At 39.6% G+C, this 13,596-nt stretch overlaps 2 protein-coding genes across 3 annotated transcripts; both read right to left on the bottom strand.

Moving 5' to 3' along the window:
* Positions 1-177: 177 nt before the first annotated feature.
* si:ch211-161m3.4 (oocyte zinc finger protein XlCOF19) lies at positions 178-4,540 on the bottom strand. Of its 2 annotated transcripts, none has more exons than XM_056455339.1 (3): positions 4,398-4,540; positions 3,532-3,659; positions 178-1,211 (listed from the first exon to the last, which is right to left on the bottom strand). In XM_056455339.1, the coding sequence occupies exons 1-3, from the start codon at positions 4,400-4,402 to the stop codon at positions 403-405; spliced, it is 942 nt and encodes a 313-aa protein (XP_056311314.1). In that variant the 5' UTR covers positions 4,403-4,540; the 3' UTR covers positions 178-402. The 2 variants fall into 2 exon arrangements, with proteins under 2 accessions (XP_056311314.1, XP_056311315.1); XM_056455340.1 differs by lacking the exon at positions 4,398-4,540 and adding an exon at positions 2,562-2,617 and having other exon boundaries at positions 3,532-3,612.
* Positions 4,541-4,666: 126 nt separating this feature from the next.
* Positions 4,667-13,166, bottom strand: si:cabz01054396.2 (gastrula zinc finger protein XlCGF57.1). The gene is made up of 2 exons (XM_056455292.1): positions 13,076-13,166; positions 4,667-6,382 (listed from the first exon to the last, which is right to left on the bottom strand). Exons 1-2 carry the CDS (start codon positions 13,152-13,154, stop codon positions 4,743-4,745), a joined length of 1,719 nt encoding a protein of 572 aa, XP_056311267.1. The 5' UTR covers positions 13,155-13,166; the 3' UTR covers positions 4,667-4,742.
* Between the last annotated feature and the right edge of the window lie 430 nt (positions 13,167-13,596).

Genomic DNA, 13,596 nt, shown 5'->3' with positions numbered 1-13,596 from the left:
CACATACATACACACATACATATATACATATATATATATATATATATATATATATATATATATATATATATATATATATATATATATATATATATATATATATATATATATATATATATACACACATTATATATATATACACATTATATATATATATATATATATATATATCCATGCCTAACATCCAATGGCCAGAAAGTGATTAATTTTTCATAACTTATTAAAATATGTGTCTGTGATGCAGCAAGTCCAGAGACTGTTGTTTACACCATGACTATATATAAAATTCACTTTAAAGTGTGATATGAACGAAAAGTAAATGAATATTTTCTCAACTCATATGAGTAGCGGCCTGGACCCGGAAATAGTTTTCCATACGTCACAGATACATCAAGCAGATATCTATATTTGTTCTGTTGATGATCCTTCTGACAGGTTTTTTTCTTCTTCCAAAGAGTCTTCAAATGGCTTAACGTCTCTCTGCAGAGCCGCGAGAGGCTTCTCCTCAGAGTGATTCCTCATGTGTGTAACGAGGCTCGCTTTGTGTGTGAAGCTCTGTCCACACTGAGTGCACGTGAACGGCTTCTCTCCGGTGTGAGTCCTCATGTGGACTGTGAGGTTTCGTTTCTGAGTGAAGCTCTTTCCACACTGCGGACAGCTGAACGGCTTCTCTCCCGTGTGAATCCTCATGTGCGCGTTGAGGTTTCCCTTGTGCGTGAAGCACTGCCCGCACTGAGCGCAGGTGTAAGGCATGTTTCCGGTGTGAACTCTCATGTGGACGTTGAGGTTCTGGATCTGAGTGAAGCTCTTTCCACATTGCTGACAGCTGAAAGGCTTCTCCCCGGTGTGAATCCTCATGTGGGTCTGAAGGTTTTGAATTTGAGCAAAACTCTTCCCGCACTCTCTGCAGGAGTAGGGCTTTTCTCCATTGTGCACTTTCATGTGGGGTTTCAGGCTTCGCTCTTGAACGAATCTCTTCCCGCACTCCTGGCAGCTGTAAGGCTTGTCCTCGGTGTGAACTTTCATGTGGACGTCAAGGCTTCGCTTTGAATTTAAAGTCTGTCCGCAGTGACTGCAAATGAAGAAACTGTCCGATTCGGTCTCCTGAGCTCTGTGTTCAGATGACGTCTGCTCGGTTTTCGTGGATTCTTCTCCGGATGAGAAGAAAGGTTTCTCTTCTACTTCGTTCTCCTCTTTCAGCATCACCAGCTCTAATGTAAATAAAATAAAGGAGTTAACAACAGTTCAGATCAGACACACTCAAAAAAAAAAGATTCTCTTGAAATCTGCAAACTCAAAATCTCTTCTAAATATTGTTACCCACTTTCTAGTATTAGTTTAATACAGTGGGTGCAGAAAGCATTCAGACCCCCTTACATTTTTCAGTCTTTGTTAAACTGCAGCAATTTGCTAAAATCATTTAACTTATTTTTTTCCTTATTATTGTACACAGTGATGCGCGGATGGCGGTTATATCCGCGGGCGCTGCGGATAATCCGCGGGTCGGGTAATAAAAAAAAACATTATGAATAATTGCGGGTGGGTTGCGGGTGGATGTAGCGGGACATGGCAGTGGACCAGACAAAAAGCAGAGAGTGGGATTGCAGAATGGGAAGATGAGACGACCAATAATAATGGATGAAGTGCAAGAGTAGCCTACTGTTCAGTTTCAGTTAGAGGAGTCATCAGAGGAAAATGCTATCGTTCTGGGAGAAACATGATCGCTTATTCCAGCCTGATCTCACGAGAAAACGTTAGTATTTTACGTTTTGACAGTTTAGTGGCTAATTCGTACGAGTTCAGTCGTACGAAATTGTACGACTTTAAAAAGGAGGCGTGGCACCTAACCCCACCCCTTAACCCAACCGTCATTGGCGGATGAGCAAATCGTACTAAATTGTACGAATTAGATCGTACGAATTCGTACGAATTAGCCACTAAATCAAAAAGTTACAAATTGCCGTGAGATTGTGTTGCTTATTTCCACAACTGCAGCACCCTGCGAGGAGAATCTTGTTCATTCCTACAACACGCGGTGCGAGCGAACGCTCATTCAGTGCAGCTGAATTTGGAGGTGAGGCGGAATCGCCCGAATCCAGGCACAGTAGATGCTATTCGGTTTTTGCACAGTACGAAGAAAAAGGTCAACACAACACAGCTGCCGTTTAGGCTGAAGCGGCACCCATTTTGTTTTCTTGTTCCTGTATCTGTAAAAGCTCAAATGTCTTATTTTTACTTTCTGTATCTATTTGAAAATGAAGAAAATGTCGTCTAAAGACAAACTTTTGCTTTTATAAATAAATGTTCATTTAAAAACGTTTACGATAAACGTATTATTTTACTATCAGAGATGCGCAGATTAAAGCTCTCTGAATCTGCTGTTAATATCCACGATGACCAGAGCCGGCGCGTCCATAGAGGCGACCCGGGCGGCAAAATAAAGAGGGCAGCATCCGCGATAACCGTTGACAATCCCCCCACCTCCCTGGTCCTCGCTGTCGTACGCGCAATCACACCCCCGTCTCTCGTTTTCGCTTTCGGTATGAGGGCGGCATGTTCACCTTTTGCCTAGAGCTCCAGTTCAGTTTGCTCCGGCCCTGACGGTGACCTATCATGCCTAAAACAACGAATTAAACGATTAAAGTGACGATCGGGTGCGGATACATATATCAGATAAAAATATGTGCGGGCGGGTGGATGATTAGTATGAAGCGGCAGATTCTGGTGTCATTTCAGCTGATCCGCGCATCTCTAGTACACACAGCACGCCATATTGACAGAAAAACAGAGTTGTTCACATTTTTGCAGATTGATTAAAAAAGAAAAACTGAAATATCACACGGGTTTACAGATTCAGACCCTTTGCTCAGTATTTTAACAGCGGAATTAAGAGAATAGACTATAGGGAATAATTCAGTACACACTCATGGGAGAAAATACATAAATATGTTGTGTTGTATGCATGTGTATATGTGTATATATGTATATGTATATATATGTATATATGTATATATATGTATATGTATATATATATATATATATATATATATATATATATATATATATATATATATATATATATATATATATATGTGTATATATATATATATATATATATATATATATATATATATATATATATATATATATATATATTAGGGGTGTAACGGTTCACAAAAATCACGGTTCGGTTCAATATGACACAGTGGCGTCACGGTTCGGTATGTTTTCGATACAGCAAAAACAGAATAAAGCCAGAGGATTTCTCTGATTTAAATGTTTTAATGTATTAAAACTAACATCAAAGTATGATCTTGTTTTTTTCTTTTACTTTAAACAGTGATAGAGCTATACTTCTGGAGTTTCTGCTTAGCAGCATATAAAACAAATCCTTCTTCATACTCAAAACCAAAAATCTGGTTTTAATCTCTCGGTGAGTCAACGCAGAGTTCAAGTTTAAACTCTGAGTTGGTTGAACCTCCTTACTGAAACAGGGCCCAGATGAGTTGACCTTTGAGAGTGAAAACCAACCTATTTGCTCCTCAGGATCTTCATGTTTGACTGTGAATGTTTCTTCAATCTTCAGGTCTTCGCTCTCCTCTTTAATAAACGCCATCTTTATAACAGTGTGGAGATCAGTCGCTTCAGCAGTTTTTATCCTGTTTATGAGAAAAAAAATGCAATCGATCGTATATTTCAATTCAACAAAATAATGTATATTGAAAACATGTGAACATTTTAAAAGGCATGCAACTTTTATTTGTTTATAAATATAGGATCATTTCAGCTTAACAGCTAGTTACAGTTAGAGCTAGCTATTATGTAATGGAAAAACATGTAATTATATATGTGTGTGTGTATATATATATATATATATATATATATATATATATATATGTGTGTGTGTGTGTGTGTGTGTGTGTGTGTGTATATATACACATATACATACACACACATATATATATACACACACACATATACATATATATATATATATATATATATATATATATATATATATATATATATATATATATATATATTAAAGATGTTTTGATAGGCTATAATCTTGGGCTGTTCAAATGCTGTGTTCGGGTCAACATTAATCTTACAATAGGCTAAACAAAGTGTTTCATAACACATCTCACTATCATTTAAATGATGTGAGACACAATAACTCGCACTATAATTAAAGGATGTAGTTGATTTCTCTTTTGCGGGTTATTTTGATTAACTTTAAAACAACGTTTTAAATAACTCTTATCGAGTACATTAAACAAGCTAAAAGCAGGAGATCCGCTGATTCATATACTGATGTTCTCTATTATAGATCAGCGAGGAGATCGTATATTTCTGTAAGTGTCATTTAGAAAAGCACATTCGGTTAAGCTGCTTACCTCATCCGTTTCAGTTGAGTTTAAGTGTGATGTGTCCAGGGGATGAAAAAAAAGGCGTTACATTAAGTAATAATCAACTTTATATCACTCGTGAAAACCGAAAACAAACGCTTTGGTTCATTTAAACTGCAGACGAGCGCGGCGCGTCCTTATGACGTCACGCCACCAGGTCAAAATAAAAGCTTTCTTTCTGATGACAAAATCTCCGCGCACATTATTAAAATAATAATAATATAACATAACAACGACACATTTTTTTTTACATCTAAGCTTTTATTCTTGGTGAAAAGTGCAAGGATTTAACTGAGTTGTTACACAATCAAACATCACGAGCCTCAAATTAAATTAAGTTTGTACTATACACGTCCTCTGGTGCCATTTCAAATTGCTAAGCCATTTAAATCTCTTTCTACACAAGCAACACACATAGGATTTCATATCAGCGATACTTTTCATGCGTACCTGCGAGTGTGACAGCAAAGCAACACGTTTATTATACCAAACGCAACTAAACCTCCTAACAACAGAATGAAGTTTGAGGTGATTTTTGAAACTGCTCCCATTTCTAAAGCTCCTGCTACACTTGGAGCACCGAAACGCCTTCACGGAGTCCGAATGAACCCGCGAATGAAGTTTCAGCTCTCTCTGATAGACAAAACTCTCCTCGCACTCAGCACATTTATACGGCCTCTCTCCAGTGTGAGTTCTTACGTGAGTCTCCAGGTTTCCTTTACGCGTGAAGCTCTTCCCACACTCAACACACACGAACGGTTTCTCTCCAGTGTGAACGCGTAAATGGATCACCAGGTTTCCGTTGTTTATGCAGGTCTTCCCGCAGTAATGACACATGAAGGGATTTTCTCCTAAGTGGACGTTCACGTGCTTCTCCAGCTCGTTACCGTCAGTGAACTCACTCCCGCAATGCTGACACTCGAACACGTCCTCTCTAGAGTGGATCCTCATGTGGTAATTGAACGTAACTTTATGTCGGAAACACTTCCCGCACTGGTCACAGGTAAACGGCTTCTCTCCGGTGTGAATCCTCATGTGGACTTTGATGCTTCCTTTAAGGGAGAAACTCTTCCCGCAGTGCGTGCACACGAACGGCTTCTCTCCCGTGTGTGTTTTCAGATGATTCCTGAGGTAGATCCTGCTGGTGAAGCGACGGCCGCAGTGCTGGCACACGAAACAGCTCTCCCTGGAGTGGATCCTCATGTGCTGATTCAGGTTTTTCTTGTATTTGAATCCCCGTCCGCACTGAACACACGCGAACGGCTTTTCTTCGGTGTTCGTCTTGAGATGCTCCCTTCTAGAAACGCTCTTCTTTACTTTGGAGGACGGAGTCACTCCGATGTGAGTTTTTAAGTGGGAATTAAGAGTTCCCTTGCGTGTAAAACTCCGTTTACATTGAGGACACTCGTACGGTTTCTCTCCGGTGTGAATGCGCATGTGAGCCTTGAGACTTCCTTTCCGGGAAAAGCTGTTCCCGCAGAGTTTGCAGACGTGATGGTTTTCTCCGGAGTGGCTCCTCATGTGTGTGTTAAGAGTCCCCTTCCGGGTGAAACTCTTTCCGCATTGAGCGCAGGTGTATGGCTTTTCTCCGGTGTGAACCCTCATGTGCGTCTTCAGACTTCCCTTCCGCGAGAAGCTGCTTTCGCACAGCGCGCAGAAATAGGAGCTCTCTTCATTGTGACTTCTCATGTGCGTTTTAAGGTATCCTTTATGCGTGAAACTCTTTCCGCACTCGGCACACGCGTACGGCTTTTCTCCCGTGTGAACTTTCATGTGGAGAGCTAGGCTTGATTTATGCGTGAACGTTTCTCCACAATGTTTGCAGGCGGAACTACCTTCCGTTTTGTTCCGCGAGGAAGGGTTTTCGGTTTGTGAGCTCCTATTGGACTTGTCTCCAGGTATGAATTCATGATGTTTCTCGGGCTGGTTTGTTTCTTCAGAATCGTTCGACTCCTCTTTCAGCAGAATCAGATCTAAAGCAAAACAAGATGAATACAGGTTGAAGGGGTAGTACACCTAAAAAAAAAAAATCAACATTTATTCACTGTTTACTCTCCCTCAAGTGTTTCCAAACCTTTATGGGCCCTATCATACACCCGGCGCAATAAGGCGCAAGATGTGTTTGGCGCGACGTGTTGCTATTTTCAGACCAGCGCAACCCTAATTTTCCCGTTTACCGCCATATTGTTTAAATAGCAGATCTATTTGCGCCACTTTGTGGACTCATGGGTGTTTCAGTCTAGAAAAGAGGTGTGTTAAGGCGCATTGTTGGCGTGTTGCTATTTTGAGGAACTAGCTGAGAGCAGGTCTAAAGTCCAGCGAAGAGCGCGTTAGTTGCGTGCCTCGCTTACACATTGCTTTACACAAATATCTTTACAAATGAAAAAGAATTAAAGGATTAAAATATTACTAAAATTATTATTTTCTACATAAATATAAAAGCCCTTGCCTCCATCTCGGGGGGCTTTTTTCAGTTTATTCATGACATCTTGCTTTTGTATAATGTTATTGTTGTTATTATTATTAATTATATCCATATTCGTATTTGTTTCATTAAAAACAAGCTTAGATTTGCCCACCTGTCAGGTTTTGGACCATATGGGGCGTAAGAACAGGACGTGTGTTTGCATATAACTCAGGTTTTTGACCACACTTCGTTATTATTGTTCATTTATTCCTTTGCTGGAAATTAGAACTGAATTTACAAATAGTTTTGAAACAAATCTGTGCGCTTAACAAACGAACTCAATTATGTAGGCTAATGGATGTATTCAGTGGAGTAAGTACAACACCGTTTCCTTATCGATTAAAGAGAGAAAGTGAAAGTAAAGATGCTGAATGGAGGTTATTTAACTGTAATTACTTTTACTTCAGACACAATGACTACAACATGTAACTGATGCAGCAACCCCCTATAACCAATTCTGCTAAACTACAAGCACAGTTCCAGCTTTACACTCAAATTGCAGGTTTAAAACACACTTTTTTTTCAAAACACTACACACAATTCTCTGCATTTGGCACAATTGTCAATCATCATCACATTGTTTTGACTGTAAAGTTTCATTTTGCAGGAAAATTGAAGAGTTTTGCCCAATATGTGTGTGTGTGTGTTTTGTGATTTGTGTGTAGAGTTCTGACAATACGAGACATGCCTTCAGAAAATGTGTGTAAACGATTAGAAAAAACTGTAACTGTTTTGAAGCGTTCAGTTTTCCACTTATAAAGGGACTAGGAGATGAGACTCTGATTGGTTTATTCTCAAAACACAGCCAGAACTCATTAAGAGAATAAGCTCAACCCTGTTAGACTATGCACCACGGCACAGAGCGCATTATTCGGGATGTGGTGGGTTTCTTAGGTTATTAAAGGTGTTTTAGCCTGCATTAATGCATTCAGTGTAAGCTGCACGACTAATCATTAAAAGATCGGGATCTCAACCAAGCGGCAAACTCCCGCTCTCCCTCGTGAAGCAAATACTGAAGTAACCCAAACTGCAGTTCATTGAAATTCTGCTAGTTCTGGCTCCATAATAGAGCAGATTTCTATTGAGCCCACTGTTAAAATGGCCAATTTTACAGCGGTACCCTTCATGACAACTGTGAGGGGGTGAATTCTTTTATAGCTCACCCGTTTCCTTTATATTAGGTTTTATTAAGTCTGCATAATTAAGGGCGTGGCCACTTGAGTGACAGCTAGGTCTCGCTGGACGCAGCCACTTTACCTCAGCTGATTCCGGCTGGTTAGCCGCTGAACTCGGCATGTACATCGTATTTTTGTGTTGTTTTATGTGCCTTTACACAGTCAGTTGCCTTTTGGAATTATTTCTTACAATTATCAGATACTACAGCATGCTGAGTGCACTTAATTGTGCTCACAAACCATTCACGTGGCCTCCATTTCCCAGTTGAGTAAAATGATATACACCATATCTATGAATGTATTTGTTTTATTTAAGATCATTTATCAGTTATAATTTTCTTTAGACCTATAAAGCACTCCAGAATCTGACAGATTGATTAGCTGTAGGCTCTAGAACAGTCATCTGAAGGGTTATCATACAGTGTTATGCCTGGATTTCATCAATAGCCTTGCATTTACTAACACAGATTATATTTTAAGTATTTAAGTATAGAAAAACGTCATAAGAACAATGTTTAGTGGCTCAATGTATTACAGCAGTGTTTTTAAAAGACTAAACACTTTATTGATATAGTGAACAACCAAGCACATGTGGTCAGAACACAAACGAGTCGCAGGTAATGAAGTATTGAGCGTTTCTCCCAAAGCAAAATGCCAGCAGGCGTCTATAGCTTCGCCTCTATGCCCTTATTTGGTGTCCCCCGGTCAATGCGATGACGCGCAAACAAAATGCCGCCAGTTGGCCACGCCTACTCTTCTTTTGCGTTCTATGGGAGACGTCACGGATACTACGTCCATATCTTTACCTTTTACAGTCAATGAGCTGAACACCCACGCAACACAAATAATAAATTATGGAGATTTACATATGTTTATTAATCTTAAGAGATTCAGGCTAGTTATGAAACAGTCAAATAACGCAGATGTACTGGGAGAACAGTTTATAGTTTAGATTAAAACACTCATGTTTAAGGCAAAGATTAAAATCACCGTCATATGCATTTAACAACGCTCAAAAATGAAAGTTGTAGTCAGCAATTACGTTATTTAACCAGTAGGTGGCGACAACCAGCCATCAAAAATAAGCCACTGAATAATTCTATAAAAATGATCATCTAGCAATGAAACGTGAAGTTTTCTGAGTGAATAACTGAGGTATTTATTGAAAATGAGACTGAAAAAAAATATGGGTTGTACAAATTACGTTTAGCATCATCAGCAACAGCAGTAGTAACAGTGAATTTTTCACAGCACTGAATATTTTACAGTTTAGTTTTATTCAGCTGATTAGTTCTTCATATTATCTTTAATTAAATTACAGCTTCTAAGTTCTGTTTGTTAAAACCAAAAGTGTCCTGCAGTCTTGTTTTTCTAATATATGGAAAGCTAATTACATTTCGTCACCTTAGAATTATCAGATTCATTCATTTTCTTTTCGGCTTAGTCCCTTTATTAATCTGGGGTCGCCACAGCGGAATGAACCGCCAACTTATCCAGCACATGTTTTATGCAGCGGATGCCCTTCCAGCCGCAACCCATCTCTGGGAAACATCCATACACACTCATGCACTACAAACAATTTAGCCTTCCCAGTTCACCTGTACCGCATGTCTTTGGACTGTGGGGGAGGAAACCCACACGAACGCAGGGAGAACTTGCAAACTCCACACAGAAACAGCAACTGACCCAGCCGAGGCTCGAACCAGCGACCTTCTTGCTGTGAGGCGACAGCACGACCTTACCATTATTTATTTACATGATGTGTTTTTTTATAAGCTGTTTACATTTTAAGACTTTTTATTCAAAAAACTAAAACGGTTTATCTACAAAGTCGAACTCTAGCTCGGCACTTTAAAGTTCTTTCTGTGAGCCAATGAGCATTTTGTTTTTAATAATTATTTTTTTAGGGGTTTTCACCTTTATTGTGCTAGGACAGTGGAGATTTTACAGACAGGAAAGTGTGGGGAGCAGAGATAGGGGAAGGGTCGGCAAAAGACCTCGAGCCGGGAATCGAACTCGGGTCGCCGTGAACACCTAGGTGCCATGTGTCGACGCACTAACCACAAGGCTATTGGCGCCGACGCCAATTAGCATTTTTAAAAGGACCAGCTGTTCTTGTCATTTCGCCGGACTGCTCCATTGATAGTGGGAAAGGCCAGAAATCCCACAAAATCAGAGTCGACTAAATAACGCCGCACCGCAGAGTTGAGAAGTGTGTAAATGTGATGATTTTTTTGACATTAAGATGAAATGTTACATTTTACACAGTCGAAAAAGAAACAAATATTAAATAAAATAGTAGGTAGTGCTGTCGCCTCACAGCAAGAAAGTCGCTGGTTCCAGCCTCGGCTGGGTCAGTTGCCGTTTCAGTGTGGAGTTCGCATGTTCTCCCTGCGTTCGCGTGGGTTTCCTCCGGGTGCTCCGGTTTCCCCCACAGTCCAAACACATGCGCTATAGGGGATTTGGGAAGGCTAAATTGTCTGCAGTGTATGAGTGTGAATGAGTGTGTATGGATGTTTCCCAGAAATGGGTTGCGGCTGGAAGGGCATCCGCTGCGTAAAACATATGCTGGATAAGTTGGCGGTTCATTCCGCTGTGTGACCCCGGATAAATAAAGGGACTCAGTTGCTCATTGTCTGTTTTCTTTTGAAGTCTTTAAATTGAATATTAAGCCTTGAAGCGCAAATAATTGAATTCATGAGACATATAATTCAATAAATATAATTCAAATAAAGCATAAAATCTAAATATTAACATATTAATTAGATAAAATTTACATCTGCACTTGACAAAATATTTAACAGTCTTTATGCTTAATTCGAACAAGAAAAATCATCCTAAAACATGAAATAAATGTTATAGGAAGCACAAATGTAACTTTCTCAAGCTTCAACATATTGTTAAGACACTAAATGATATATATTTGGATTGTATTTCTTTAAAGATAATGCTTTAATGAATGATCTGCCAGATTGAACCTTATAATTCCAGCGGAAAATGACTTTAGACTTCGAATTAGAAGCTTCTCTCTGCGTTTACCGTGTAGAGAGAACTTTGATGATTTACAAGTAGAGTACATTTAGGGTCTCTGTCATGTTCATGTATGAAAGAGTACTGCTATGTACATACTGTTTGCTGTAAGTAATGCCAAAACTTAGAAGCTCAATATCTCAAAATCATTGCGAACGCAGAGAGAACCTTATAAATCCCAAGGTGAATCCCTTATGAATCCCAAACCCCTTTCTGGCTGATCTAAAAAATAGCTTGATTCATGACTAAAAACCATAATGTGATGCAAACTGTGAGATTTCCAATCTACCTTTTCTGGCGAAGGTTCTTGAGCGGGTGGTCGTGGGGCAACTGCAAGAACACCTGCAAGCAAACGCTTTGTTTGATGCATTTCAGTCGGGTTTTAGATCAGGACATAGCACAGAAACTGCTTTGGTTAGGGTTATAAATGACCCTCTCCTGATTGCTGATTCGGGGACTTGTGGTATTTTAGTGTTTTTAGACTTAACCGCAGCTTTTGATACAATTTCTCATAGCATACTGTTGGACAGACTTCATAACTGGGTTGGTGTGGATGGGATTGTGCTAAATTGGTTCAATTCCTATCTTTCTGAACGATCACAGTTAATCTATATGGGGGGGGGGGGTCACAGATCGCGTACTGTTCCTCTATGTCATGGTGTCCCCCAAGGGTCAGTACTTGGTCCACTTCTCTTTAATATTTATATGTTGCCTCTTGGTCAAATCCTGCAAAAATTTGGGATTAGATATCATTGTTATGCCGATGACACACAAATCTACATTAACACTTCTCCCAATTCATCGGCATCAATGTCATCGCTTATTGTTGCTTAACTGAAATCAAAGCTTGGATGCAACATAATTATCTTAAACTGAATAGTTGGAAAACAGAGATTTTATTGGTTGGCCCTCCTTCTAACATTAAGAGGTGCAGTGAATTTGAGTTAACGGTTGATGGGTGTGTCTTATCAGCATCTCCGAAGGTGCGTAATCTTGGTGTTCTCCTTGACTCTCAGCTTAGTCTGAAGCCTCATTTTAAACATGTAACTAAAACGGCCTTTTATCATCTTCGTAATATAGCCCGCTTGCGTCCTTTCCTCTCGAGGCCTGATGCTGAAAGACTCGTCCATGCTTTTATCACGTCTCGCTTGGATTTTTGCAATTCTCTGTTCGGAGGTTTACCAGCAAATTCTCTCAAGATATTACAATACATTCAAAATTCTGCTGCACGTGTGTTGACACATACATCATCTCGGTCGCACATCACTCCCATACTCCAACAGCTTCACTGGCTGCCCGTCAAGTCTCGTATTGATTTTAAAACATTGATTTTAACATATAAAGCGGTTCATGGTTCTGCTCCAGGTTACATTTGTGACCTGATATCCATTTCCTCTTCCTCTCGCTGTCTACGCTCTGCCTCAAGTACTACGCTGTTTCAGCCTCGCTGCAAACTCAGCACCATGGGAGGTAGGGCGTTCTCTTTCCGTGCTCCCAAACTGTGGAATGCTCCTCCCACTGACATTAGGAATGCCGGTTCATTGGACGCTTTTAAAAAGCTACTTAAAACTCATCTTTTTAGGACTGTTTTTAATTTGTGATATCTCTTTTATTCTTACTGTGTTTTTATTGTATTTTTTTTTATTATTGTTTACTGTGCTTTGTTGTTTTTACTTTCTTGTAAGCGCTTTGGGTTTTAGAAAAGCGAGTTATAAATAAAATATATTATTATTATTATTTGTGATCCATCGCACCACTACTTTCTACTGTTGAGCACTAAAGATAATTAAAAGAAAGCTGAAAACCTGTAACCATTGACTTTAATAGTAGGAAAAACAAACACTGAGGAAGTCGATGGTTACAGGTTTCTAACATTTCTCATTTAAACAAAAAAAACTTGCGCAATAAGTTGAGTCAATAACTTGAGATTGATATTTAACTCCTCGATCTGATTGCTAATCACTGATATTTACTGTATTTGGGAGAGAATCCACCTGTTTGTTCCTCGGGATCTTCACGTTTGACTGTTTCTTCAATCTTCAGGTCTTCACTCTCCTCTTTAATACACGCCATCTTGACAATCGTGTGGAGGGAGTTTAGCTTCGGCGGGAGTTTCCCTCTGTTAGCAAAACAGAAAACACATCTAAGCTAAATCCTGCATATCAAACAGCTTCATCACGCCCTATTGTGCTGTCGCGTTTCTAAATGAATCCACGTTTATAACATGTCGGGACCATGTACGGTTCAACGAATCACTCCTAGTAAAGCTGCATCTGAAATCACATGTTACAAAATCTTTGTTTCCTGCTCGTACTCGTAGTGTTTAATGAATTCCCAAGGCCTCGTGAATAAATGAGGTTAAATGTTTTTTAAACACACTGTATTGTCAAAGTTTCTCTGCTGGAAACAATGATCCAAAGCAGCCCAAATCCATAAATCACGCGGAGCTCGCGGAGGGTGACTATGCAATATCTGAAAAACGTTTTTGACAGCGTCCGACCGAGTCCCAAAACAC

The sequence above is a fragment of the Danio aesculapii genome, chromosome 4, assembly GCF_903798145.1.
Source record: "Danio aesculapii chromosome 4, fDanAes4.1, whole genome shotgun sequence".
Classification (NCBI taxonomy): domain Eukaryota; kingdom Metazoa; phylum Chordata; class Actinopteri; order Cypriniformes; family Danionidae; genus Danio; species Danio aesculapii.
The sequence above is the reverse complement of the archived record's forward strand: the minus strand, read 5'-3'. Positions and strand labels throughout refer to the sequence as shown.

Coding starts and splice junctions, on each gene's coding strand:
- si:cabz01054396.2 (XM_056455292.1), bottom strand. CDS start 13,154: ATGGCGTGTATTAAAGAGGAGAGTGAAGACCTGAAGATTGAAGAAACA. Junction 6,383..13,075: donor AGATCCCGAGGAACAAACAG/GTGGATTCTCTC, acceptor GTTTTGCTTTAG/ATCTGATTCTGCTGAAAGAG.
- si:ch211-161m3.4 (XM_056455339.1), bottom strand. Junction 1,212..3,531: donor AGATCCTGAGGAGCAAATAG/GTTGGTTTTCAC, acceptor TATTTACATTAG/AGCTGGTGATGCTGAAAGAG.